This window comes from Plectropomus leopardus, chromosome 18 (assembly GCF_008729295.1).
Source record: "Plectropomus leopardus isolate mb chromosome 18, YSFRI_Pleo_2.0, whole genome shotgun sequence".
Lineage (NCBI taxonomy): Eukaryota > Metazoa > Chordata > Actinopteri > Perciformes > Serranidae > Plectropomus > Plectropomus leopardus.
Genome location: NC_056480.1, coordinates 3,216,576 through 3,242,681, shown reverse-complemented (window position 1 = coordinate 3,242,681; position 26,106 = coordinate 3,216,576). Strand labels below are relative to the sequence as shown.

Here is a 26,106-nt window from a genome sequence, read left to right as displayed (position 1 = left end):
GGAATTATACCACCCTGCTCCGCCAAGTGATGCAAGTAAGGCCAAAAAGTAGTTTTGCCATTCACTTTCATTAAAAAAGAGACATCTGTAAATCAGTGGATACATTTTTTAAGCCCAAAAACCCCATAAAATGACTTGTTTCACTATCAGCTTTCCCTCCAATGCTGTATCCAGGTCTTTAAACACATCCATGAGCTCAGCAGCACACAGCATACAGCAGATTTAGCAGCTAAATAGACTAATATTTACCTCAGGAGCTGGTGGAGACCAAAAGCTGAGCTAAAAGGAGAGTGAATGCTGGACTTTGCCTCATCAGGTGGAAACAAACATGACTTCAAATGTATAATGATGTTGCTCTGTAACAGCTTTTTTCTTAAAAGTTCTCCTTATCAACATGCTTACACAGAAAAATTACAATGAATCACTATCGGTTACACAGAACAGCAGGTAACCTAAACAAGATAATAAATATAAACATAAATATAAACATTTAACTGCATAAAAGACAACTGATGTGAACATTACATCAAACAAAACAACACAATACATAAAAGTCCATCAGTCTAAAATATGTATAACAGACACTATTGAAGGCATTTTTTGGTGATTACACTTTTGCACAGATTTTAGCCAAAACTTGAGCCTAGATTTAAAAACATCAGAATAATCCAGTTTAGTTCTGTGATTTTCTCTCATATTTACTTTTGGACATAAAGAGGGACTGTCAGCAATAAAACAGTCAAACAACAACACATACCTGTTTTGACCATCTGGACCTTTTTGTTGCAGAAATGAAGGAGACATCTGAGGTCACAGAAGTGTTTAACCTCTCCCAGCATGGGGAAACGTTGCCTCAGTTTACCATTTCGACCACAGAGGTCACAGCTGGCAACCTGAGAGAAAACAGAGCGTGAACGTGCAGTCAGTACAGAGAACCTCATCGCTCACCTTCAGCCTTTTGGATTGCTTATGAAAACGTAGGGCGCAACTAACTATAGTTTTCATTATCGGCTCATCTGCTGGTTACTGTTCTATTTATCTTGTGATACTGGTGTTATTAAATAAGGAAACATGTTCCACATATTTCAGAGTTGATAGATATCTGAGACTGTCCAGAACTCAAAGATAATCAGTAGTCTATCCTATGGAGGCAAAAAAAAAGCAAATACTCACATATGAGAAGCTGAAAGCTGTACATTTTTGTAAATATTGCTTTATTATTGATTTAAACAAACAAAAAAACATCCAAAAACACCTAAATATTTACTGCACATTCACCCAATGTGGACGAATAATTTTATCTTTAAAAATTATGTACCTATTTTTAAAATATGATTTTATATGATCTAATCTGAACTCTAACTTACTCAAGAACAACAAAAAAGGCATAATAAAAAGGAAAAAAGGCACTTGAAGCTTGATTACTACATCATCTACAACGTGCAGGTTTTTTGTGCTTGTTTTAACTCTACTTACACTGCAGACGAGCTTATTATAATTTGAGCTGCACTCCTCGGAGCAGAACTCCTCCTCAATGGCTTCATACTTTGCCGTCACCACTTTCTTAGAGATGGAGAAGCAGTAAGCACACGAGCCGCAGTATTCGCTCCACTTGTCTTCCAGCTCGTGTCGAAAGAGCGTCAGACAGCCTGGAGGAGAGACAGGAGAGGCTTAGTGATGCACAGGTTCTTAATCTCGAATTTCTCCGTTTGATTAATATTATTTACAGTAATGACAATAAGCGCACAAAACAAACGAGGCTGCACAGTCCTGCAAAAGACACTCAGTACGTTTATATGATGTTAGATAAAGTCAGATTATTGTGTTAGTCCGACCAAAACTGGACTTTTAAAATACACGTAAAAATGTCAGTCTGACTTTAAGTGGACTAGGTGATCTGAGTTTGCTCCTAGTTGCTGTTCAGGCCTCCCACGGTGGTTAAGGATAGGGACTGTTCGTTACTCGTGAGGGTGGAAGGGTGCTGCAAAATGAGCCAGGCATTTTAAAAACATATAAGCACTAAGGAGGGACTTGTGTTTATACTTTTGGCTTAGGTAAGGTACATACAATTTAAAAAGGTAGTATTTTGTATTTATTTTAAATATAAAGTCACTGTAGCCACTCCGCTGCCCTGATAAATAAAGCATAGTCCCACAACACCGACACAGAAGCTAAGCGATGTCCTGCTGAGGACGGGGCTGCAGCAAAACATCGATTCTGTCCGCAGTGCTTGTATACTGGATAAAGGACAGCTGTCAAATTAAATGACTGAATCAAGATATAGTTTAAGCTCAGCTGAACTGTGCATGTAAACCCACTGACTTTTGTGCGTCCTCTTACCTTCACTGCAGAAGTAGCAGTCTTTGCCGTCGACCTTCTTGACGTCTCCGATGATTTTTTCATTCTTACAGTATTCACACTGTCCCATGATGTTGTTGACCTTCTTAAACTCTTGCAAACAGTCCCAGTTACAAAAAAGTTCATCTTGCCCTGTGAACAAACACACACAGAGTCTTTTTACAAACACGTTCACATGAATGTCAGAGTGTACTATTTTTAATTTATCACTGTGGGAAGTTTATTGCAGGTATGTCAACACTGTCCGATCATAAAATGGTGCAAATCAAAGAAAACAACATGAGATTCAATTTGATCCGCTGGTTCAGATTTTTTCCACACACTTTTAGTTCACAAACCTACATCTCTAAATCTTACAACATCACAGCCGGACGGGTTTTCACTTGAGACCCAACAAACCTTTTCCTGGATGACTTTGGGTGGAGCTTTTATGATGCGGCGGCACTGAGCACAGGGCAGCTTCTCTGGAGGTTTGAGGTAATCAAACGGGTTTCCTCAGCAGCTCCTGATGAGTTACCATTTGTGTCTTTTTGACTCTCCTGCAGCACAAGCACAAAAATTATGCAGAGGTTTTAGACTACCATATTTACATTAAACTACACTTCGGCAATATGGTCCCAAAGTAAATTGGTGTTACACTGGCCATGTTAAGTAATTATGATCAGTAGAGGATTTGAAGGAGGATGCCATTTTTACCCTTTTTTAACCTGCCATCCCTGTCCATTATACCAAAAAACAGAACACCTCCACCCAGACTATCAGCAATATTTTGATGTATAAAGCCAGTCATCTAGAAAGTTTTTTTAAAACAATTATGAGCAATAAAAGAAGAAATGACCCCAAAAAATAGCAAGAAATTAGTACAAAGAAAGAAATTTAGCTGAAAATTTGTAACAAATAAATAATAAAAAGAACTTAAAACTTTTTTTTTAGCTTTTAAAAATAATTTTATAATTGTACTTATTTCTTGCAATATTTGAAACATGTCTTACAAAGTTGCTCATTGCCCATTTCCCCATGTTTTTGAAATAAATTGCGTCGATTTGCTCAGGGATCAAAGGCTTCAATACTTGTAAAAGGCTTCTCAAAGCGGCACAAGAAAAGTGATGGTGCCCCAGGTTTCAAAGGATTAAACTGCTTTAAAACATCACGGCCCGCCTGCGGGTCTCAAAGGCATATTTTCTCTATAAAATCACTAAAACAACATAATGTATCACAGCCAGAAACTGTAAAAAAAAAAAACAGTAATTATTGTCATAATTTCAAATTTGTGACAGCATCAAATGTGATTAACTCTTTAGTTAGGAAAGCAAATCAAAAAATCCCTTTATTCTGCATGTCTCATTTGCACTAACCACATCCTAAAAAACATTAAATTCTGCACTCCTCAGTGTAATCGGGAAGCCGTGAATGACTCGACTGACACTGGAAATCAGGGGACAAAAATTAAACTGAAATTAAATGAAACTCTGACTTCACTGCAGGCTGTTTACACAGAGACGAGAGGACTACAGAGGTTATAAAATGTAAATAGTAAATGCAAATTAAAATGTATAGAAATAAAAAAAATGAAATGTGGTGGCATGTTGTGTCAAACACGATGTTTAGTTTTGCATTACCTTAAAAGACATGGCACAGGCTAAAGTGCAAAAGTTTCCGATGGAGGCGTCTGACATGGCGAGGTGGCAGGCTGGTAACGTAGTCTTACCGCAGCGGTCACAACTCAACGGAGTACCTGAGGAGGAAAATGGACTTCATGAAATAAAATTTGGCCAGATGGAAGAAGTAATAACTAATTTCACCAGTACTCCGAGTGAAGACGAGGCTCTGAGGTTTTATGGGAGTTCGTTACAGTCCGGTACCTGATGCACTGATAGCCTGGATCTTGGACGCCATCACACAGCTGCTGGTGCAGAAGAGCTCCACCTCATCGTCACTGTTTTTGTTTTCAAGCATATCTGACAGCAAATGCAGGGTGCGGCACATGGCACACAGCTGCGGCGTTTTGATTTTCTGCAAAGTAATAAAAACAGCACATAGAGAACATTTAGTCACAGATTCAACATTTTGAATTCAGGGAATCTGAGCCAGTTCATGAAAGTTTTGGATTTTTTTTTGTTATATCCTTAAAGCATTTTTATTTTTCCAATTGTACACCTTACGTAACCTTTTAATTTGTTTTTTAATCCTATTTTATCACTGCCTGTCAAAGTTATTTCGTTTACAGACCTAAACTAAACACTGCTACCAGCCTTTAAACGCAGTTCTGTATCTTTACAAAAAAAAATCAAAAAGAAAGAAAGAAAATCCTGTGATGTTTGATAGATGTCTTAAGGATTTTGTTACCTGTTTGAATTGAGCCAAACACTCGGCATTGCAGAGTTTTTTGCTGCCGTTCTCCATCCTGAGCATGAGAGGCGTGTTGCAGCGGGAGTGACAGTTCTCACAGATGGACAAGTTGTTCATGTTGCAGAAACGCAGAAAACAGGGATCGCTGCAGATCTTGTGGACGACGTCCTGCTGGATGATCTCATGTTTGCTCTGCAGGAGAATAAAGAAAGGACAATGTGTGAACCACAATTCAGCCTCATTTAAATTCATATATAGTGAGTTCAACTGTGCGTGCGTGAAATTTTTAGGTTTGTATGCAATATTTAAAAAAAGGTTCCAATTAAAATTTTTGTTAAAAATGATGAAATGTTGAGGAAAACATTTGTTTACTAAATTTATATATATTTCTACTGTACATGCAATTATTACAATAAAGAAGAGTAAAATGTATTTGATATCTTAGAATCTGTCCTCTTCTCTTACAATGCAGTATCTGCTGCACATGCTGCACTGTGACTGAGATGGGACTGGCACGACGGGCATTTTGGTGGACAGGCTTCTCTTGTAGTTGAAGGAGGACAGGCAGGCCTGGCTGCAGAAATCCTTCTTTGTCCCCTTATCATCCACCGGGGCCTGGAGGACGCTCTGAGGCTGTCCTATCAACCTGAGAGAAAAAAGAAGGACGACAGAGATAAGCTGTGTGACACAGAAAACTAAGTGAGTTCCTTAATAGTTGAATGTGACGAAAAAAAATGTTTAGAACAAGACGACACTGATCACCAAATTAAACGACTAAATGACTCACTGAAGGCAGAAGTGGCAGGTTTTCTTCACTTTTTTCATTTGGTAAAACTTCAAAAGGCAGGGAGAGGAGCAGAAGATGTCAGCGTGGCCCTTCCTCTGGTAAACCGTCTTCCCGTCTACCAGGACCTGTTTGCAGTTGGAGCACGATGCGGGCGAATCCATGTGGGCGAGAGTGGGCGCTGGAGACGAACACGTGGACGAGTCAGTTAAAGAGAAGACTGAACCGATCCTCAAGTCCTCCTGTCAAAGACAAAACAGGGAGATGATAGATATTAGTAACCTGCTGGACAATTACATTGCAGAGCGGAGCAGAGAGGAGTGAACAGGGTCCATTTTCAAGATATTATCCTTACACAGTAGAAATGATCACTTCATAAAGAATAATGACAAATACGGTTTCAAAAGCAGTGGAATCTAACCATGCAAATTTACTCGATAACCATGCTAAAGAAGACAAACATCTTTGCACTTAACTTGAAAATTTGTATTTTGTACTACTGTCTAATCTTTTACATCCCCTGCAATTATTTGACAACTGCAGTTAGTTAAGATTTAGCATATTTTCATTATGATTTTTCAGACAGTACACATGGTCAGCTTCTAACATTTTATATAATTCAGTGAAAAACAATTTCTTGGTATTGAGTCTGAAAGTGACGTTTTCTATTAAAAAAATCAACTTCTTAATTTTTCTCCTAAAACCATATTTTTCACGCCATCGCCTGTTATTCTTTATTAAATCATGATACAGACACAAATTTCAAAGGTTTTTTTTCAACAAGTTGATTCACATTAAAGATTAAAATTTTCCCTTATTGCTGCACAATAAGGTTTTTAGGACTTAATGACAGATGATTTTAATAATCCTAATATAAATATATAATATATATATATATATATATATATATATATATATATATATATATATATACATACATACATACATACATACATACACACACTCTAAAAGGGGCAATTCAGCATATTAGTAGTTACATACTTATACTGTCCTGTAGGAAAGTATTTTCAATGCTGGACTTTTAATGTAGCAAATATTACCTCACACATCTGCCTTATTGTGATGTATATATAACATACATGTTTTATTCTTGCTTGTAAAATAATCATATGTCCTACCTTGGTCACATCATCTCCCGCCTTTGGTTCATCCTTGATGCCGTCTGTGGAAATGGAGGATGAGAAATTCGGGCTGTACCCCTCATCCATGGGCTCTTCTTTAATCTTGATGAAAATTGAAGAAAGAGACGGATTAGCTGTGTAACATTTATAACAAATTCTGCTCCGTGAAGAACTGTGATTATTTTAACTGCGGTGTCATTTGTCGTATCTACTTCCTAATGTGAAACATCGCAGTCTTTTTGCTACACAGAATATCAGCCCCTTCAGGACAGAAATGATAGAAACCATGTTCATGCTGCTCAAATCAGAGACATAGTTGCAAGTCATGCTTTCAATCAGCGTCTTTCATTTAAATACTCACACAGTCCAAATATGGCAGCAATGGCTTCACTTCTTTGATGTCACCGGATTCGAGTGACGGCTTCACTTCTTTTATTTCACACTCTTCTTTAAGTGATGGCTTCACGTCATTGATGTCCCTCTCTTCAGGTGATGGGCCGTACTTTCCTATCAAGATGTGGTAAAAATGAGAGAAATGATAATAGACTTTAAACAAATTACTGAATACAAAGACACATTTTCCAATGCTGGAGACCCATGAAACACATTATTAAGCCTAATGTATAATGGATAAGCAGAAAAGCTCCAACTCAGATCAGATGGGGTTTATGTTATTATTAATCAAAGTAAACAGCCAGATGTCAAAGCTCAAATTATTCTACAATTATTATGAAAATTTGGTGCAAAAAACGTAAGCAACTTAAAAAAAAAGGCAGTGGTAAAATCAGGAGAGACAGTGCAGTACCTGCGACGGTGGAAGACTGAGCCTTGTGTACCATCATGCACCTGTTGCTACAGAAGAAGTCCAGCTTGCCCTGTTCGTTTTTGTTTTCAACCATGTCTGACAGCTGATGGGGCGTCTGGCACATGGGGCACAGCAGAGGCGAGTCGATTTCCTGTAAAAAATATCAAAAAACAACAACAGAAACAATGTAAGACAGCGCAGAATGAGATGTGACATTTATAAAGTGGTTACTGCATACACCTGTCAATGTCTCTTAAAATTAACTCACAGCAACAAAAACTGCAATAATTTATTAGTAACAAATAAACTTCCACTGAGCAAATATACTGCTCAGTGTATTTATAGCTATTTTGACTTTTGATTTCTTCACCTCTTTGAATTTGACCAGACATTCTTCACTGCAGATGATCTTACAGTCCTCCTCCGTCCCCAGGTTGAAGCGTTTGTCGGGGCTGATGGAGCCGCAGACGTCACAAATAAACACCGGCAGCTTGTTGATCCTGTGGTAGGTGATGTAGCAGGCGTCGCTGCAGATTCTATGAGGCACGCCATCCAGGGTCACCTTAAATTTGCACTGAGGGCGACAAAGGAGCATGCAGATTAATGGTGTTGTGGAAATTTCAGTTATTCAAGGAATAAGGCTAGTGGTTTTCGTTATCTTCATATTTTCAAAATATCCCATGAGAAGAAATTAAAGAATTAATTGATCTTACCAACAAGTACAGCCAAATTAAACTATACTCACTGTGGGATTTGATTTGAAAGTCAATGTCATAGTCAAATCGTCACAGTTACAGGAAAATGCAGTTATGAAGCAAAGAATCATTAAAATCGGGCTAAATGGCTTTGCAGAATGTCTGATTTTACATTGAATATTACGGTTTCTTGCAATAAGTCAGGATGTATAATGTATTTTGGCATTAATGTTTTAATCAAAGCTCTCACAGGGGGGGGGGGGGGGGGGGGGGGGGGGGGGGGGGGGGGGGGGGGGGGGCACAGAAGAACGTGGCGCTGAATATTTCTTTAACTAATGAAAGAATCTGTCAAAATCAGCAGGGGTGATATGTTTCGTAATTATGAACATGGGGACGAGTTTATTTTATTTTAACACTGCTGGTGGAAATACTCTCTTTTTTCTAATGGCTTAAATCGCTGAAAATAGTCTCAAACAGATGATCCATTTGCTGTTTTTTGACTATGATGTTTGCCCTGCTGTTTTCGGAAACTTTTTTTTTTTTAAAAGAAAAAAGCTTTACTGTTTATTTGCCACAGACAGCATAAGAGAAGTAAGTGCTGACAGAAAAGTTAAAGGCCAGTTTTGGGCCTCTCATGGGATTTACTAGTAAGAAAAACATAGAAGCCTTTTCAGCCAAACTTGTCTTTCATCTATTAAACCCCATCAGCTTACGACTGCACAATCCCCAGTGTAATGTATTAAAAGCAATGCCAAAAGTCTAAGTGTCTAAGAGCTGATTTATTTTTTCTTACGTTGCAAAATTTGGAGCACATCCTGCACTCTGACCGAGGTCCCATTGGAGGCGGGGGTTTGGGGGCCGCCATGCTCCTCTTGGAGTTGACAGAAGCGAGGCAGGTGGAGCTGCACAGCTCCTTCACAGTTCCTGAATCATCCACCGGAGCCAAGATGATGTTGTGAGGTCTCGTTATCACCCTGAGAGGAACGAAAGCAAGATGAGGAAAACACTGTCAGCGGTACATTGTGGGTTTAGTTGTTACAAAGAGATCTAATGTCTTCAAAGATCTTCGGCCTCCTGAATTATATTTAATCGTGTTTGCAAACTTGACCTGAACAAAACCAACTGTCTACAAAGTCTGTTGTGAAAAAACACGACAAGCCAAGAGATCACGGTGCATGTTTAGGGAGCGGAAACAGAAACTGTTATTTAACGCTTCCATTAAAAAGTCTGAGGGATAGTTATTGTTATTTTTATGATCTATAACTCTAGAGATTATTTTGTGATTTCTGTTTGCTTGTTTTGTCCTATCAAAACTTTAAAAAAAACCTTAAGATTTTCAGGTTATAATGCCATTAAACAAAGAAAAGCAGCAAATTCTCCCGAAAGAGAAGCTGAAACAAAGGAATGTTTGTTGTTTCGCTTGAAAATGACAATTGTTTGTCACAACTGTTGGACTTTGTTAAAAAGTGTTTACATTTTGGATCGATTCTCTCTTTAATACAAATGCCCACACGAAACAAAAACCAAACCATGTCACAAAAAGCAGGACAGGTGACATAAAGACACAAAAATAAATAAATAAATAAAATATATCCTGGACTTACTGGAGGCAGTTGTAGCAGGTTTTTGTGACTATTTTGATGTCAGGTTCCCTTTCAGAGAGACATTCGGCTGAGCAAAAAAACTCCCGCGAGCTTTTCAGCTTGTATACCGTCTCTCCTTTTTGCAGAGTCTTTGCACAGTTGCAACAGACAACACTTGAATGTGAATCTGCAATGATGAGTAACGGTGTGGTGTCCGATGCAGCAGCTGTATCGTTTCTGTCAGCAGTGAAGTCTGTCATTGTCTTTACCTGTGGGACGGTGCACAGTTACAGTACAGTGATTAGCACCTTCCCTTGACTTAAATACAACAATATTTAGATTCATTTAAAACATTATAACAAAGACAACAAGTAAACAAACACTATGTCCACTTTATGAAGCTCTCATGTGGAGCAGATTTAAGTCACACCTTGATCACTCAGTAGGAATTTGCCGCGGTGTTCGGTGAATACATTAAACATATTAAGAGGAAATAAAAATAAAGACATTGATATTTTTACTGCCACACCATGAAATGTATTTATTATTGTATGAAATATACTCACAGCATTCAGTACTTGTTTCGACTGTTTGCCTCTTCCCCCCTTTTTCGACCAATCTGAGCTTGTCTCTTCTGCAGGAAGAAATTAGACACATATCAATAATTTTTTTACACATACAGGCACTGTGCATAAACTTCATTTAAAGCCCAATTATATAGCATTTATAAGCACTGCATAAATATCTAATAAATGGTTTCTAACTCATTACTATATATGTATACACTACATACGTATTATATTGTTGTTTGATGCCTGTAAAAGGCCATTTCAAGACTTTATTTATGTACAAAAATTACAACTTCTCCTATGAAGACATACTTTACATTATTATTATCTCTGCCAGGTTCTGAGGTTGAGTGTGTGTATCCGTCTGTCCGCAGCTAATCTCACCAACTAAAGGACCACTCAGCCTAATATTCTGTGCACACATCAAGGAGCTCTCATGGTTGTGGTGATTCACAATTGTTGAAATTGTTGGGCCGCAAGTTTTCTGTAAACTGGCTAAAAACAGCAAGCTTTACAGTCTGTTAAATGCCACAATGTTTTTCCTTCTTTGTAGCTCAAAAACTGAAATCTATAAAAAAGTTTGGTTTTATTTTTAACCAGAACATCTGCAGATTAATTCCATACCCTATAAGTTTGATCTGAATTCCCACAAAAGAGGAGGAAAGAGGGGAGTGAAAAGAGAAGGACATTGATCGAGAATAAAATGCAAAAGCAAATTTGTTGTCCCGTACCTTGAGGCACCCATACACATGCAGGCTGGAGTTTGTATGACGTCACACAGTTTCTGTGGCAGAAAAGCTTCACCACGTTCTCCTCGGTTTCACAATCAATCATTTTTGAAATTGGTCGAGAAACTTGGCACATGGCGCACTGTTGGTGCTTCCTGATTCTCTGCAAAATAACAGAAAACAGAATGTCGGTCAGCAGCGGGTTTGCAGTGCACAAAGTCAGGTCCGAGTTTTCCAGTTTGAAGTCAAAGAACCTGAATGTACCTGACAACAAAAAAATGTTATGACAACTTATTATGGGCAGATTAATCCTTACGAAAATGCTTGTTATTTGCAGCCCTGCCCCTATAAGAAGGCTGGGAACACTGTAGTATGTATATGAGGTTTAAGTGACCATAATTATATTACGTCACCTCTTTGAACATTCTCAGACAATTTTGACTGCAGATGCTTTTGGTCTCCTCCTCCAGCTTCAGCTTCAGTGATTTGAGGCTGGTGTAGCTGCAGTTCTCACAGACGGACGAGTGCCTGCGGAAATCTTTGAAGCAGGTGTCGCTGCAGAACGTGACGACAGCCTTGTTGAGGCTCCACATGTATGTGGTCTGTAGAAGATAATGATGGAGAAATAGTGAGTAAAGTGAACCGTTTTGTTGGAGATATTTTTTGCTTTGCTTTTTTTTTTTTTTTTTTGCTTACTTTGCAGGATTTGTTGCACATGCTGCAGGACTGCTGCTGTGGTGTTCTGTTGGACACACTGATGGACTTAAAAGACAAAAGGCAGGTTGGACTGCAGAAGTCCTTCATAGTTCCCTTAATGTCCACTGCAGCCATGATGAGGTCCAGAGGCTGCAAGATCGCCCTGACAGGAACAGGGACACAGAACGCATTCAAACATTTTAACCACGACCCAATATATTTACTGCATTAATGATGGAGTGCAGGACCTTTACATATCAAAGAGCATCTACTACAGTCAAACCATCGCCAAATGAGGTCACAAAACGCTAATTACGCCTATGACCACCAGGGAAAGCTCTTTGTATCTTGCAGCACAACGGAGTTATGGTGTTTGTGGCAATTTTTCCACGCTGGTGCACCAGAGGCGATGCATTTTGCATAGTATGGCAGAAAAGCCTAGCGCAAAAACCACACCAGGTAGTGTCGACGTGCGACTTGCTATGCAGTGCCTACAGAAAGCTGCAGCAGCTACTCCGACCTGCAGCCGTTTGACTCTGCGGGCAAACTGCTACTGCTGCAACTAGAAGTTGGTGACTTAACGTTAATGTTTTAGCTGTGAATTGCAGCAAGATAATACCTGCAGCCAGTCAGTAAAAAGAGTTCTGTGACTCCTGTGACATGTTGACCCATGTTACAAAGAATTTAATCTGCTTCCACTGCAGTTTTGCGAAATATGACTTTTCTCAAATCACCTGAAAAGCCTGACAGTGTTCGTGTAATTACTCAAAATTTCAACACTGCGGTTTTAAGATGAAGTTACATTTGTCACAGACTCACTTGCGACAGTGATGACACGTCTTGGCGACTGGTTTGTTGATGGGAAACATCTGGAAGAGGCAGTCTCTGGAGCAGAAGACGTCTGTGAATCCCTTCTTCTGGTAAGCTGTGTGGCCCTTCACCATGCTCTTCTTGCAGTGGGAGCAGTTCATCAGCGTCTCCTGAAGCAAGAGAGACAAGACAGAACGTGGATTCTCTGAACAATGTTATATTGTTGGGTAGGTTTTATATACACACACACTCAAATAAAGCAAGATTTGACATGTACTGTTAAGTTTTGGGTTTTTTTTATATTTAGTATTTGCACTAGATTGAAAATGGCACACTCCTGTTATATCATTATAACATATCATTACTACTCGGGCAGAAGTCTGTTGGTCTACCTTTGCATCTCTGGGCTTCTCTTTGGTGTCTGTGGATGAAGAGGATGTTTGATGCTGGTTGGTGTTTTGGGGGGGCGGGTCTTCCACCGACTTCACAGATTTACACTCAGATGGTACCTGGGAAATATGGACTGGATGCTTAAACTTTTCCTACGACAAAAGAACAAAAACAAAAGTCACTTGAGAAAGTGGTGACGCTTGTTCAGCACAGTATAACATTTTATATTAATGTGGAAAATAAAGTATTGCTGGGTTTTATATTCTTGTCATTAATTAACTCGCTGAATAAAGCAGTCTAAAAAAATAAAATGAGCACAATCACATCAGCTGCTGAACAGCAGAAAAGCACTGCAGTTACCAAAAATATCTATAAAAACGAAGTTTTAATCTATACTTTGAACCAGATTTTTATGAAATTATTAAAGAAAATTTGCAATTAACTGAAATTGTATACTCACAATGTCCAGTTTTGTGATTAATATCTTCACTTCTTTCATTCTGGGCACTTCAGCTGATAGTTTGTTTTTCTTTTCTATAAATAATTTTAAACAAAAAACAGCAGATATAGGCGTTAACATGTTTTCTTTATGCAGATCGCACGCTGTGAATGGAGTGAAATTAATTTTTTACAGATATTCATGATCCCCATAATAACAATAATAATGATAATAAATTATAACCACATTTTAAATTAAAATACCCAAACTATGATATCAATGAAATGTAATTTTGTTTTGCCTTTCCTGTAATATTTTCATTTTACTATCAGTTTTTTCTTAAAGGAAAGTGAGCAAAAATGTAACATTCATCATTACGAGAAAGCAGGCAGTTAAACAGTTAATGTCCTCCCTTCACGTCTCTTTAATACTTACAATATGCTGACAGTATGCTGATTATTCATTTATTTATATTTTTTAAATAATATTCTAAAGGAAAGTAAGTTTCAAAATAAGATATGTTCTTTGTCTGGCCTATTTCTCCAAGACATAACTCAGCTAAATTTATTATTATTTTTTTTTCCAAGATGATTTTTTGGCCTTTTTGCCTTTAATTAATAGGACAGCTTAAGCGTGAAAAAAGGGGAGAGAGGAGTCGACATGCAGCAAAGGGCCTTGGTTGGAATCAAACTAAGCTCAATTTCACATCAACGTGATAATCTTCTGATGATGACTATGCCTCCTGTGTGAGCTGTATGTAGTGTAGAAGGTTTATGCTGGTCTATGCTGCTGTATTTTAACATCAGTCATGGTGCTGGCACTTGAAGAGCTTTATAATTTTTAATATTTTGTGAGCTGGTTTGTGGTGTAAAAAGTTCGAGAATCGCAGCTCTAGAGCCACTTTATTTATTTTACCTGCATTTACGATGTCAGAGGAATTCCTGCCATCTGCATCCCTCCGGTTATTTTTCTCCCGTTTTTTGTTTTGATCTTCTGTCTCCACGTGGTCCTCTGCATCGATGTCCATTTTCTTTTCACTGGTGTGTTTGTTGGCTTGCTTTTTCACATGTGGCATCAAAGGCGGTGAGACATTTGTGTCGCTGCCTTCATCATTTTCCTCATTCCTGACATCGTCATCGTCATCGGTGTCAATGTCTATGTCAAAGTCCACGTTCATGTCCTCGTCATAATCACTGAAAGACATTCTTGTAGTGACATCGTTCTTATGAGACAGTGTTTCGGTAGGTTTTTTGACACTACAGCTCGCAGGAAATTTCTCTGAGCGGTCGTCTTTCTCTGCGTTCACCTCTTCATTTCTCTCATCGTTGAGCTTTGGTGGCTCTCTTTCACTTTCCTCATTCCTGACATCGTCATCGGTGTCTATGTCCATGTCAAAGTCCACGTTCATGTCCTCATCGTCATCACTGAAAGACATTCTTGTAGTGTCCTCGATCTTACGAGACGCACGTCTCTTAGGTGTTTTGACATCACAGCTTTCAGGCTCTTCCTCTGACTGGTCGTCCTTCTCTTCGTTCACCTCAGACGGCTCGTTCTCGGTCTTCTGCTTCCTTGGTCGTCCTCTTTTTCTCTTCGGGACAGAAACTCTGTCGAGTTTCTTTTTTGCCGAAGACGAGCCTTTTTCTGCACAGAAGACATACAGACCATTAAGTTACAGCTTTGTGAGAAGATTATCATCAGTTTTCTTGTTCACTTTTTACTTATCGATAGATTTTCATTCAGCTGGAGAAGTCAAACATTTTCTCTTTATTTGGTTCAGTTTATTGTATTTGAAATCCATTGACACATTTTTAAAAATCTGGCACTGTTCACCAGGGTTGAATTATTAGTTAGGATGGTTACTGCTCTCTGCTTTGTGGTAGATTTAAAGTGGTCTTTTAATCAAATAAATAAAGCCATTAAGAAGAGTGAAAACTTCGTTGATTTGTTTTACAAGCTTTAATGGCACTGAAAATGTCAGTAAGAAAAACTGAAATAATGTAAAATACAGATCAATTTGTAGTGGCAGAGTTTGGGTCTAACACATACCGCTCAGATGAGAACTTTCTGATTCCTCTTTATCACTGTTTTCGGGTTCGTCCTGCTCCACATCTGGCTCCAGTTCACCTTCAAAGGAAAGCGAGATAATATATACACTTATAGTATCAAAAGGACAAGATGACATAGTTTTACTCGATATATAAAGACAGCAATAAAAAAGGTGTAAGAATTAATTCTCAAGGTAGACATAATTTTTGTTTGTGAAAGAAAAAACCCACACTTACGCGTTAAAGGTTAAAGAGGTATTTCACAGTAGGAAAGATGTTTTTTTTAATAAAATTAGGCTGTCTATGCAGTAGAAAAATGCTAATGCTTTTTAAATTGGTGATAAATTACCACAAAAAACAGAGGTAGAAAACCTACAACTACCAGAATGCACAGCGCGCACGAGACCAATAACGAAAACAGTTATGAAAATTTTGTTCCATTTCTGCCATTATTTCCCACTAAATCCTACACACTGGACATTTAAGTGTTAACACATACCTGAAATCTCAATTTCCTCCAGAGATTTCCCTTCGAATCTTTCAAGAGACCCTTTCTCCATCGCTATCAGGAGCTCTAAGATTTTTGCAATGCTGCCCGCTGCCTCTGGCGTCAGATAATAATCTCTGTTCGTCTTAATGGAAGGACCCAACACTTTGGCTAGCTGTTCAAGGTCGTCTTTGGTGAGGTCGAGAATCTGAAAAAGTCTTACAACATGCTTTTGAAACAACGCAGACCGGAGGTTCTGTACGTTCTTAACACCGGCGCGGGTTGTAAAAATTGAGCAGCAGCGGTTTCTTTGGAGGTAGCCTGTACTTGAGGCGTCGGGTTTTGCAAACAAGAAGGGATTATTTTCATGTACACCACAAGCTTCTCTCTTGTCCACGAGCAGTGTTAGTGCACTGAGGACGTTAGATGTCAACGTCAAGGCAACTTTTTTTCTGCCGTCGCTCATAACGTTGATCGTCACGATGTCCTTTGATAGAATTTGCTCCAACTGTGACTGGCTCTCATCTGGGTCCTTCTGCAGCTCTGTCTCGTCCCGTTCCTTGAACGACTTGAGCGTTACTTTAGAAACTTCGACCATATTTTTGTTAAACACTGTCAATTGTGCAAACGTCACTTGGAGAAGAGCATAGTAGACAGGAGAGCTTGCGTACATCGCCAGACTTTTTGCCGCAGAAGTTGCTGTCTGCTCCATGCACCGATAGAAACGCTGCACGTCATGTATGAACGGTAGAGTCTGCAGGGTGTTGACCTCTGAAGCAGCGTTGGTCCATTCTTTCCGACACAGCTCGATAAACCTCTCTGCTTCATGTATCCTCTCTCTCTCAGCACCCTCCTTCACAACTCTGGCCAAGTTAACATCACCGATTCTCTTCAGCGTATTTCCCAATTTTATCTTTAAACTCGACCTGCCGCAGGACTTTGTCTCCTCGGTGAAGCCAGAGAGTTCTCTCACTGCTTCTGCAAGTGTGCTGAAGTTTTCAAGTTTTATAGCCTCTTCAAAGCTAGATATGGACTTTTTCTTTAATATTAACAGGAGGCGTCCCATCCCCCTCAGCTGCCCTTTGATATCCCCCACTCTTTTTTTTTTTCTCTCACTCTTGTGGGACAAATACTGGGCCAGCTGCAATAACAAAGCATCATTCAGGACTTCAGATGAGATATCATCCTTCTTCAGTGCGTTTAATAACTCCATCACCTCTGATGACATATTTTCGGGGTCTGTTGACTCTGCAACAGCAACCAGAGTTAAGACTTTAGTCTTGCTTTCCGATGAAGGTTGTGCGCGCTTCTTTGCGTCACACTTTTTTAAGTGCTGCCACATCGCCTTACGATGGTACATGCCTTTACAGAACAGACAGGGTGCAAATGTTTTAGCGTTGGTGGGTTCCTTTACATACCGTCTGTTCACCTTCAGTTCTCCGCTACGTTTCTGCCAAACCTCTTGATTATGTTTGTAGTTTCCTCTGTCTCGTAACTTCTCCAGCAGCGCTTTCCGCTCTTTAGAGTTTTTGCGAAGTTTTAACACTTCGGCTATATCAGGATCTTCATTTCTATGCGTCAGAAGATGACGGGAAATTTTGGACTGGGCTTTCCCACAAACAAAGCAGTAATTTCTTTTGGTGTATGAGGTGCCTTTGAACTCTTCATCTGAGGACACGTTATCGGAGGCGTCCTCTATATCGTCCTCTTGCTGGCCGGACGAGGCATCATTGGGTTCCTCGTCTTTGCCCGTAGGAGGTTTGTAGTCTTCATCACAGCAGGACGCTTCAGAACTGGAGGGTCCTCCCAAGTCCTCATCCTGCAATTATGAACAAGTCACTTTATTATTTTCTGCTGTTTTTTTGTTATATTTTACATTTGTCCTTGGATATTTTCTTCCCTTTCCTGTCATATTTGTACCTGTAAATTCACTACACTTACTGTTTTGTTTTTTAAACAAAACAACAGATTTTTTTAAACCCACTAAAAAAGTCAAAGATTCTTTCTTCAACTTTCTAAAGTTTGTCTTCACCATCAAAAATCTCCACCGGCAACAGAAAAAAGCATGAGCACCCAATAACACACAGCTCATCAAGTAAATAATTGGCAAAATTATCTAATTAAAAAAATAATCCTGAGTTGTAGCCCTGAAATTATTCAAAGATAATGAAATGTTTGCTGCAGATTTAAAGGGGACACCAACGACATTATAAGAGGTAAAGTCCTTCCAGCCAAGTTTCCAACACCACATCTACCTGCTGTTTAATAAGGAAAAATATATTAAACACTCACACTTTCATCCTCTGCTGAAGATGCAGCATCATTCTGGTTTGACTGTGATGTGTCCCGTCCCTTGTTGGATTTCTATAAATATTAAGAAGAAGGAAAAGTCATAATTTTTTAATATTATGTCATAAACAGAGGAGGGCAGTACTGTAAAAAAAAAACAAAAAAACATTAGCATACTTGTCTGCAATAAATGTAAATATTATATTTGAATTTTTCATGACATAATGGACAAAAACTTTAAAAAAAAAGGCAAATATTTAAAACCAGAAAATAAAGGTACCTTTGAGCGCCATGGGTAAGAGGCGTCCCCATAGTTAAAAGTTATCTCCTCGCCCGCGGATATTTTCTTTACTGCAAACAGACACAAGTGTGGTTTTCCCTCAAAGACGATTTTCTTCATTTCGCAGTTGGGACTTTCGTGATCATCGTTCACGAGTCTCCCGAGAGTCCCGTCATCTTCCGAAGCATCAATGCTGCAAATTAGAGAGTTTTGATGACAGAGACTAGTAAAATATGTGTTTTATCACACTTACTGATGGTGACAAAAAAACATTTTGCAGTTCTATCACTTCATGGCAAAAGACACCTGCTGTACTCAAATAACTCACTTTTACACGAGAATAAAGCATTTAAAATGTTTTTACACCTTCTCAGGGTCTTATACCAGGATCGCAAAATTGGACCTGTGTAGCATTATCTTACATTTTGCCTACTTTTTTCCAAACTGACACAGAAATTCATGCAGCTTGTATGGAATCAACCATTTTTCCCTTTAACAAAACCCGATACAGACCATTTAAAAACAAGCCCACCCCTTAAATATTTAATAAAATAAATAAACAAAAAATAACTCACCGCCAGTTGGTTCCATTCCACGAGAAGTCAAACACATACTTGTTCAGAGTATCGCCACGCTTCTTCTTCCTGGTCTCTGTCCGAGAAAAGATGTTCCCACGATACTCAATGACGAAGGCGGATGGTTCAATGGCTTTTTTGGTAAACACGCCTTTCCCTGCAAAAATAAAAACACAGTCCATGTCACGACCAATTACTGACCAAATATACTGCTGATAGCTCTCGTGCAAAGTCCTGTTCTTGTACACAGGTATCTCTTTAACCCTTTGAGACCTGATCAACCTGGCTTGATGTCTTAAAAAAACTTAAACAATGAGCAACTTGACCCAAAAATTTGCAAAAGGAAATTTAGAAAAAGGACAAGAAAATTAAGAAAAACAAAAAAAAATTTAAAAAATAAATAAAAGGAAAGGACATGGAAAAGGGTACTTAAAAATAATGATAATTCTGTAAACTAATTCTAAATATATAATTCTAAGAATTATAAATATAGTTTATAGCATATATACACACTATATAGAATGGGTTTTTTGGGGAGTTTTTTAAAACATTTTTCTCTAGGTCCTTTAAAAATTTGTTTTTAATTTTCAAAATCTACTACCCACCTGCGTTTTCACATTAAGTAAACCAATCTGCTCAGATTGCAAATATTTAAATACTTACAGCTCAAAAAATACAGCTCAAGAAAAATAATGTCAACCCAGGTTCCAAAGAGTAAAAAAAATATTTCAATCAAACAACCTGTTTATATGGAGCACTGAATTAAAAAAGACTGAAAGATAAAAACCTTTAACAAGGTCTATAGACTTTTCCTTCAGGAAGGGTTTGTCTCTGCAGGTCTTTATGTGCTGCAGGGCGTCTTCCTCAGGTGTCAGCTGACTGTTTTGTTCTTCCGCAGCATCTGGAAATGTTATCCAAAAATATAAAATATGAAAGCATAATCAGTACTAACATTGGTTAACTCTGTGGACTGAGGACATGTTTAACCTGTGTGACCCACCCATTACCCAAAACATTTTTAACAAAATTAAAACCCAGAGAAATACCCTTATCGTTTCATGGCTGTGGTTGTCTGAGAGAAGCTTTAATAAATTGCCTTTTTATCCAGTTTTGTGCCACATTTTTACAATAGGTAAAGATCATAGGTCATCAGAGAAACAAGCTGAGCAAACATTAGCAGCTGCTCAACTCTCATCAAAAGGCTCCTGGTAGCAAAAATTTACAAAGTGTAACTTTAAAATCACTTTTTATTATTTCTATTATTTTAGTTTTCATTAAAATGTGTCAAAAGGGAATCAGGAAAGGGGCAATTAAACAATGTGCATTATCAGTTGATATTATGAATAAAAGTATTAATGTTACAAATAAAAGATTTCTGAAAGGAGTTATCTTCACGACATACCGCTCCGCTGAGGTGAAGGATCTGACTCTTCATCGTCCACCTCCTCCTCATCATCACTGCCTTTAGGGTTGACCTGCTCCTCATCTGGATTCAATTCATCTTAAATAAAAAGCAATACAGTCAGGGAAAAAGGAAAAATTAATATGAAGATTATGAAGATTACACCTGGTTTTCTCTTCTGCTTTAATTATGTTTTTTTCCCATTTCTTTTTTTTTTTGGTTTGTCTTTATTTTGTTTATATGTGATGTCTTATAATTGGAAAAAAAAACTCAAAAAGATATTGTTAGACAAAAAGTAAGACACAGTATGTGTTCGTATGTAGTTTAAGAAGTGTTTTGTCTCTGCTAAACAAGCACTGGCAGGTCAGACGTGTGTATTACACTGGCTGCTTACCTTCAACCTCAATTTCATCCAGAGAGTTTCCTTTGAATTTTTCCAGAGAGCCCTTTTCTGTTGCCCGAAGAAGTTTTGCTATCTTTGCGAGTTCCAAGGCCGCCTCTGGCAGCCGATAATAGTCCCTGTCCGTCCGGATGTCATGACCCAGCAGCTTAGCGAGGTGACTGAGCTCGTCGTTCTCCAGGTTGAGAATCTGGAAGATTCTTGCAATGTGCTTCTGAAGATCCACTGACCTGAGATACTCTGGGTTATTTGCGCGACTCCGATCTGAAAAAACTCTGATGCAATGCGCTCCTTGGAAGAAGCTCGTGGGAAAAGAGTCTGGCTTTGCAAACAGGAAAGGATTGTCTTTGTGCACGCCACAGGCTTCTCTCTTGCTCACAAGCAGTTTTATCGCGCTGACAAGTTCAGAGGTCAGCAAGACAGCGACATTTTGGCCACTCCTGCCCTGAATATTTATCCTGATGAAGTGTTTGGACAACACTTGGGTGGAGACGTCTCTCTCCTGGAATGTCCTCAGTGTCATTTTTGAAACATCACCTGCGCATTTGCTTAAGACGGACGCTTGTGCAAGTGTCACTCTGCAGAGCGAACTGTAGACCTGTGGGCTTTCATACCTCTTCAGGCTGTCCATGCCAGAGGCTGATGTTGTTTCCAGGTACTTATAGAACACCTGCACATCACGTGTGAATGGTATCGTAGCTGGGCTGTCTAATTTTTTTCTTTTCTGCACAGCGAGGGTTGTTTCTGAGATGAGTTTGGACCATTCTTTTACGTACAGTTCCATGAATGTCTTTGCGTCACTCATCTGCTCTTTGCCATTAACTCCTTTAAGGACAATGTTGCAAATTTTTTTCAGTGAATATCCCATTCTCTCAACAAGTTTTGTTTTTTTATAGCTCTGCGTCTTTTCATCAAAACCAGCAACGTCTTTGATAGCCTCGACAACTTTGGGAAAGTTTTTGGGTTTGGTGGCATCTTCGAAGCTAAATATCGACTTCTCATACAGCGCCAACAAAAGTCTTCCCATTTCTCGCAGCTTCTGCCTGATGATGTCATGTTTACTTGGATCATTTCCGACCTCCTCGGACAGATATTGTGCAAGCTGTATTAGAAGGAAATCGTTATAAACTGCAAAAGTAACTTCATCTGGTCTCATATTTATGAGCAACTTCTGCACATCCGATGGAAGATTTTTGGAGTACGGGGACTCTGCAAGAGTCATCTCGCTTATGACTTTTGTTTTGCCCCCTTCTGTAGAGTTTGCCGTTTTCCTTAAAGGACATCTGGCCACATGCCTCCACAAGTCCTTACGTAAATACATGCCTTTACAATGTATACAGTGCATGCAGGTTTTAGCACTGATCTCCCCCATTTGCGGCCGTCTGCTCAGTTTCAACTCTCCACTGTTGTTCTTCAATACCTCTTGATTATGTTTGTAGTTTCCCCTTTTACGTAATTCATCGATTAACTTTTTTCGTTCCTTGGAGGTTATGGGTAATGCAAAAGCTTTGGCGATTTCAGGCTCTTCAGCAGCATGCTTTGAAAGATGACGAAAAATTTTAACAACACCCTTCCCGCAAACATAACAATAATTTATATTGGGTTTTTCTTTAGGCGTCCCGGGGTTGGAGTCTCCATCCACGCTGGGTTGACCAGGGCTGGACGACGCCTCGCCCTCCTGCTGAATGCCAGAAGCATCATCTTGCTGCATCATACAGGTCCCCGTCTCTTGAGAATAATCTAAATCTGCAAAAGGTGAACTGTCTCCGAGATCCAGCTGGGTGTTGATGTCGGCAAAACTGTCACTGCGACGACTCGCTCCACTGTCAGGTGGATTGTCATCATCTTCATCATCACAATCAGCATCAGAGCAGGAACTCTCAGAGCTGGAGGCTGACGAGTCCTCAAGCTGGAAATACACAACAAACAAGAAAGTTTACACAGACAGTACATAACTTTATGACACATAAGACAGACACACAAAAACAGGCCCCAGACTGCTGGTGTGGTTGGTGTTCGGTTTTGGCTTGGACAGAAACTGTGCTCATGTGGGTCGGGGAATGATTTTTGGGCACAATCAAAGCTCAAAAGCTCAAAGCTGAAACAAACAGGTCAACATTTTGAAAAACAAGATTAACACATACATCATGTCTGTATGATCAATTTGAAGGTCAATTTGACAGGCAACCAGAGAAACTCAAAGATGTTGATGAACTTGGCCAAGAAAGAGCAAGCAACCCCACAGTAAAACCACAAGTTGTCATTTGTATTTACTGCAGTGTGGTCTTATATGCAGGAGAAGCCAGAAAAGTCAATGTAGACACCTGTGGAAGTGGTCTTTTATGTACCTGTCCATTCCTTGGTGTTGATGAAGAAGCATAAAGAGGTAAGCATGAAGTACTCGATCCCTCATGTGATGCCTGAAAATGTCACAATGTGTTAGGAAAGTTATGTAAAAATTTGACTCCTAGATTTTATTCGGCCTTACAAACTGCAAATCTGAGTCACTTTGTGTACTGCCGTAATTAAAATATTCTCAGTTTTTGAGATGTATGGAGACTCAAAGTGTCCAACATCAAATAAATAATAAGACTAAACTAAATAAATGGTCACATTAATAAATGCGGACAAAACATATTAGAAAATCATGAAAATGTTCCATACATTTTACAAATTTTATCCTTTGTTTCCACAGGAAAAAAACATTGCAGGTCTTTTTTGGTCATTATTTGAAAATGCATTGTTTTCCCCAAAGGCCATTTTATTTTCATATTGGTCTAATGAATTTCAGTACAAAGTCTGACTCTTTTGTCAATCATACAGACTAGACAAAGTCATTTAATTCTAATAGAAAAATTCAAAGCAATGCTCTTTCTATAAAACAAACTTACCCCTGATCGCCACGGGTAAGCGGAGTCACCATAGTTATAAGTTATCTCCTCTCCTGGAGATATTTCTGTCGTAGCAAACAGGCACAAGTGTGGTTTTCCCTCACACATAATTTTCTTCATTTCGCAGTTGGGACTTATGTGGTCGTCATTCACAAGTCGTCCAAGGCTCCTGTCCTCTTTCGAGGCATCGATGCTGCAAGTAAAATACTCTTAATGAAATTCTTAAAATTACAATACTTAATTGTGCTGATTAATTATATAACACAAAATACAATTTAAACAATGCTCTTGTGAAAAACAATCTGACAGCTTACCACCACTGTGTTCCTATCCATGAAAACTCAAACACGTAATTGTTCAGAGTATCACCACATTTTGACTTTGTGTCTTTGCGAGAAATCTTCCCCCGAAATTCAACAACAAATGTGGATGGTTCAATGTTTTCTCTGGTGAATACACCTCTCCCTAGAAGAGCAAAGATTAACATGAAAACATTACTCCAGTGAAATGCAGGTGCAATGAACAGAACTGATGGTGATTTGCACGAACATAATCATTTTTTCCAACAAACATTTATTTTCAGATTGATGGACAAATATCCTATAGAAATCAAATAACATGTCATTTACAACTATATTAAAAAAAGAGGCAAAAATGTAATATTATTCCATCCTTTTCTATGAAATAATTCACATTTTCCCTCAGTCTGCCCTGTCCAACTCTAAACAGGGCTGTTGTATGCTTCCCAGCATGTCTGAAGTTAGATCCTAAAGACTTTCTTTGTCCTAAAGACAGAGAAATATGCCTATGAACTACAAGTGGATGTATGTGGGCATTGAAGAGTTTGTAAATACCACTGGTTAACTATTATCATGACCAGACTTCAGGTTAATCTATTAGAACATTTTGGAGCACCAATGTTTAACTACATCTGTGAGGCACTAATTTTACTGAAACTCCCCCTCTAATGCACACGTTAGTGCTGTTTTGAATCATTTGCATCCACTTAACAGCCCATTGTCGAATAATACCAAAAATCCCTTGAATATCACCATAGAGACTTTTATCAGAAATGTATTTCATACCTTTGAATGAGTCAATAAATCTTTCCTCCAGGAAGGGTTTGTCTCTACAATCGACTATGTGAGTCAGAGCATCTTGCTCAGGAGACATTTCCACTCTCTGCTTCTTCATGACAGCTGGAGAAAATCCAAACATAGTAAATTAGGTTTGGGTGATATAAAAGCTGCACAGCTCACTGTCACTTATTGCATTTATTTTCAAAATTTTTAATGTTAAGGTATTTTAATCACTTCATGATCTATTATTCAACTAGGTTACCAAAACTTTGATATGTGTTTTTAATATTAATCATTTACAAAATAAAAGATATTGATACTTAACTATATCGATTTTCTTCCCAAAACCAAGTAGTTGAGGACTGTAAAAAAAAAAATAGATTCAGAAGCTTTTCAGAATTAATCATCTCAAATGTATTTTGGCACCCTTTGGTCTCTGTACCATTGCAATGCTGTCCTATTGTTTACAAATATCATTGTATTGCTGCTTTTTATGGTGATTTTTATAAACATATTTATATCTACAAATATAAGTAAAATGTTCATGTTTACCTTGTTGAGCTTTGTCTGTCTTTGTTTTATTTGAACATAAAATGGTTAAATGCAATATTTACCACTCTATTATCAATTTAGTTGACTGAAATATCTCCATTTGCTGCCAATCCCATTAACAAATGCTGCATGTAAACTAAGTACTGTTAAAGAATGACTATATGCAGATATGCACTAAAAAGAAACTTTAAACCATATACAAAGAAAAAAGACAACTGTAGAGGAAGCAACCTGGTTAAACTGTTATCTGTTCTATATAACACGGTCAAATAGTGTTTTTATCAAACAGTTTTGCTAACACAGAGTTGTTTCTGACTGTTGTTTACTTTCTCCTGTGTACATGCCTTGCTAGCATGCTAACACTAACTAGCTAGTGCTGATTAAGCTAGTAGTGGCTTACCGACACTTTGTCAAATGCTTTTAGCTTAAATACATGTAATTAAAATAAATATATATTTTACACACGTTACCTCGCTCTAATGTCCCATAGTACACGCAAGAAGAGGTGCAGCTGTAGCCAAAACAGTGGCAGCCATCTTTCCTTTCTTTCCGCTTTGCCGACACCACGTGACAATGACGTCGTAAAATGTTCGGCGAATGGCGGCAAATTTAACCAATCACCGATTGTAACGTCACCGAGTCAAGCGAGAAGCAGCGAATCAGCGCTCGAGGATGTTTCGACCAGGAGAGGACCGTCGGTCGGACGAAATAACGCGTTTATGTGGTTTATGAGGACACAGGACAAGCACCGGTTTCAT

At 38.6% G+C, this 26,106-nt stretch overlaps 1 protein-coding gene across 1 annotated transcript in view; it reads right to left on the bottom strand.

Moving 5' to 3' along the window:
- The window catches only part of LOC121958133, a 35,741-nt gene extending 9,866 nt beyond the window's left edge, over positions 1 to 25,875 (bottom strand). The window contains 36 exon segments of the mRNA XM_042507003.1: positions 758 to 893; positions 1,477 to 1,649; positions 2,341 to 2,490; positions 2,846 to 2,897; positions 3,978 to 4,093; positions 4,221 to 4,371; positions 4,705 to 4,899; positions 5,173 to 5,353; positions 5,495 to 5,733; positions 6,631 to 6,735; positions 6,995 to 7,140; positions 7,439 to 7,589; positions 7,809 to 8,012; positions 8,927 to 9,107; positions 9,738 to 9,985; positions 10,283 to 10,350; positions 11,017 to 11,176; positions 11,427 to 11,615; positions 11,710 to 11,872; positions 12,529 to 12,689; positions 12,912 to 13,061; positions 13,370 to 13,443; positions 14,264 to 14,989; positions 15,395 to 15,472; positions 15,893 to 17,699; positions 18,173 to 18,244; positions 18,450 to 18,642; positions 19,025 to 19,181; positions 19,812 to 19,925; positions 20,427 to 20,525; positions 20,821 to 22,735; positions 23,175 to 23,246; positions 23,718 to 23,910; positions 24,032 to 24,182; positions 24,803 to 24,916; positions 25,819 to 25,875. Coding sequence (XP_042362937.1) covers positions 758 to 893; positions 1,477 to 1,649; positions 2,341 to 2,490; positions 2,846 to 2,897; positions 3,978 to 4,093; positions 4,221 to 4,371; positions 4,705 to 4,899; positions 5,173 to 5,353; positions 5,495 to 5,733; positions 6,631 to 6,735; positions 6,995 to 7,140; positions 7,439 to 7,589; positions 7,809 to 8,012; positions 8,927 to 9,107; positions 9,738 to 9,985; positions 10,283 to 10,350; positions 11,017 to 11,176; positions 11,427 to 11,615; positions 11,710 to 11,872; positions 12,529 to 12,689; positions 12,912 to 13,061; positions 13,370 to 13,443; positions 14,264 to 14,989; positions 15,395 to 15,472; positions 15,893 to 17,699; positions 18,173 to 18,244; positions 18,450 to 18,642; positions 19,025 to 19,181; positions 19,812 to 19,925; positions 20,427 to 20,525; positions 20,821 to 22,735; positions 23,175 to 23,246; positions 23,718 to 23,910; positions 24,032 to 24,182; positions 24,803 to 24,911 — 9,079 coding nt within the window. The 5' untranslated portion in view covers positions 24,912 to 24,916; positions 25,819 to 25,875.
- Positions 25,876 to 26,106: the final 231 nt, after the last annotated feature.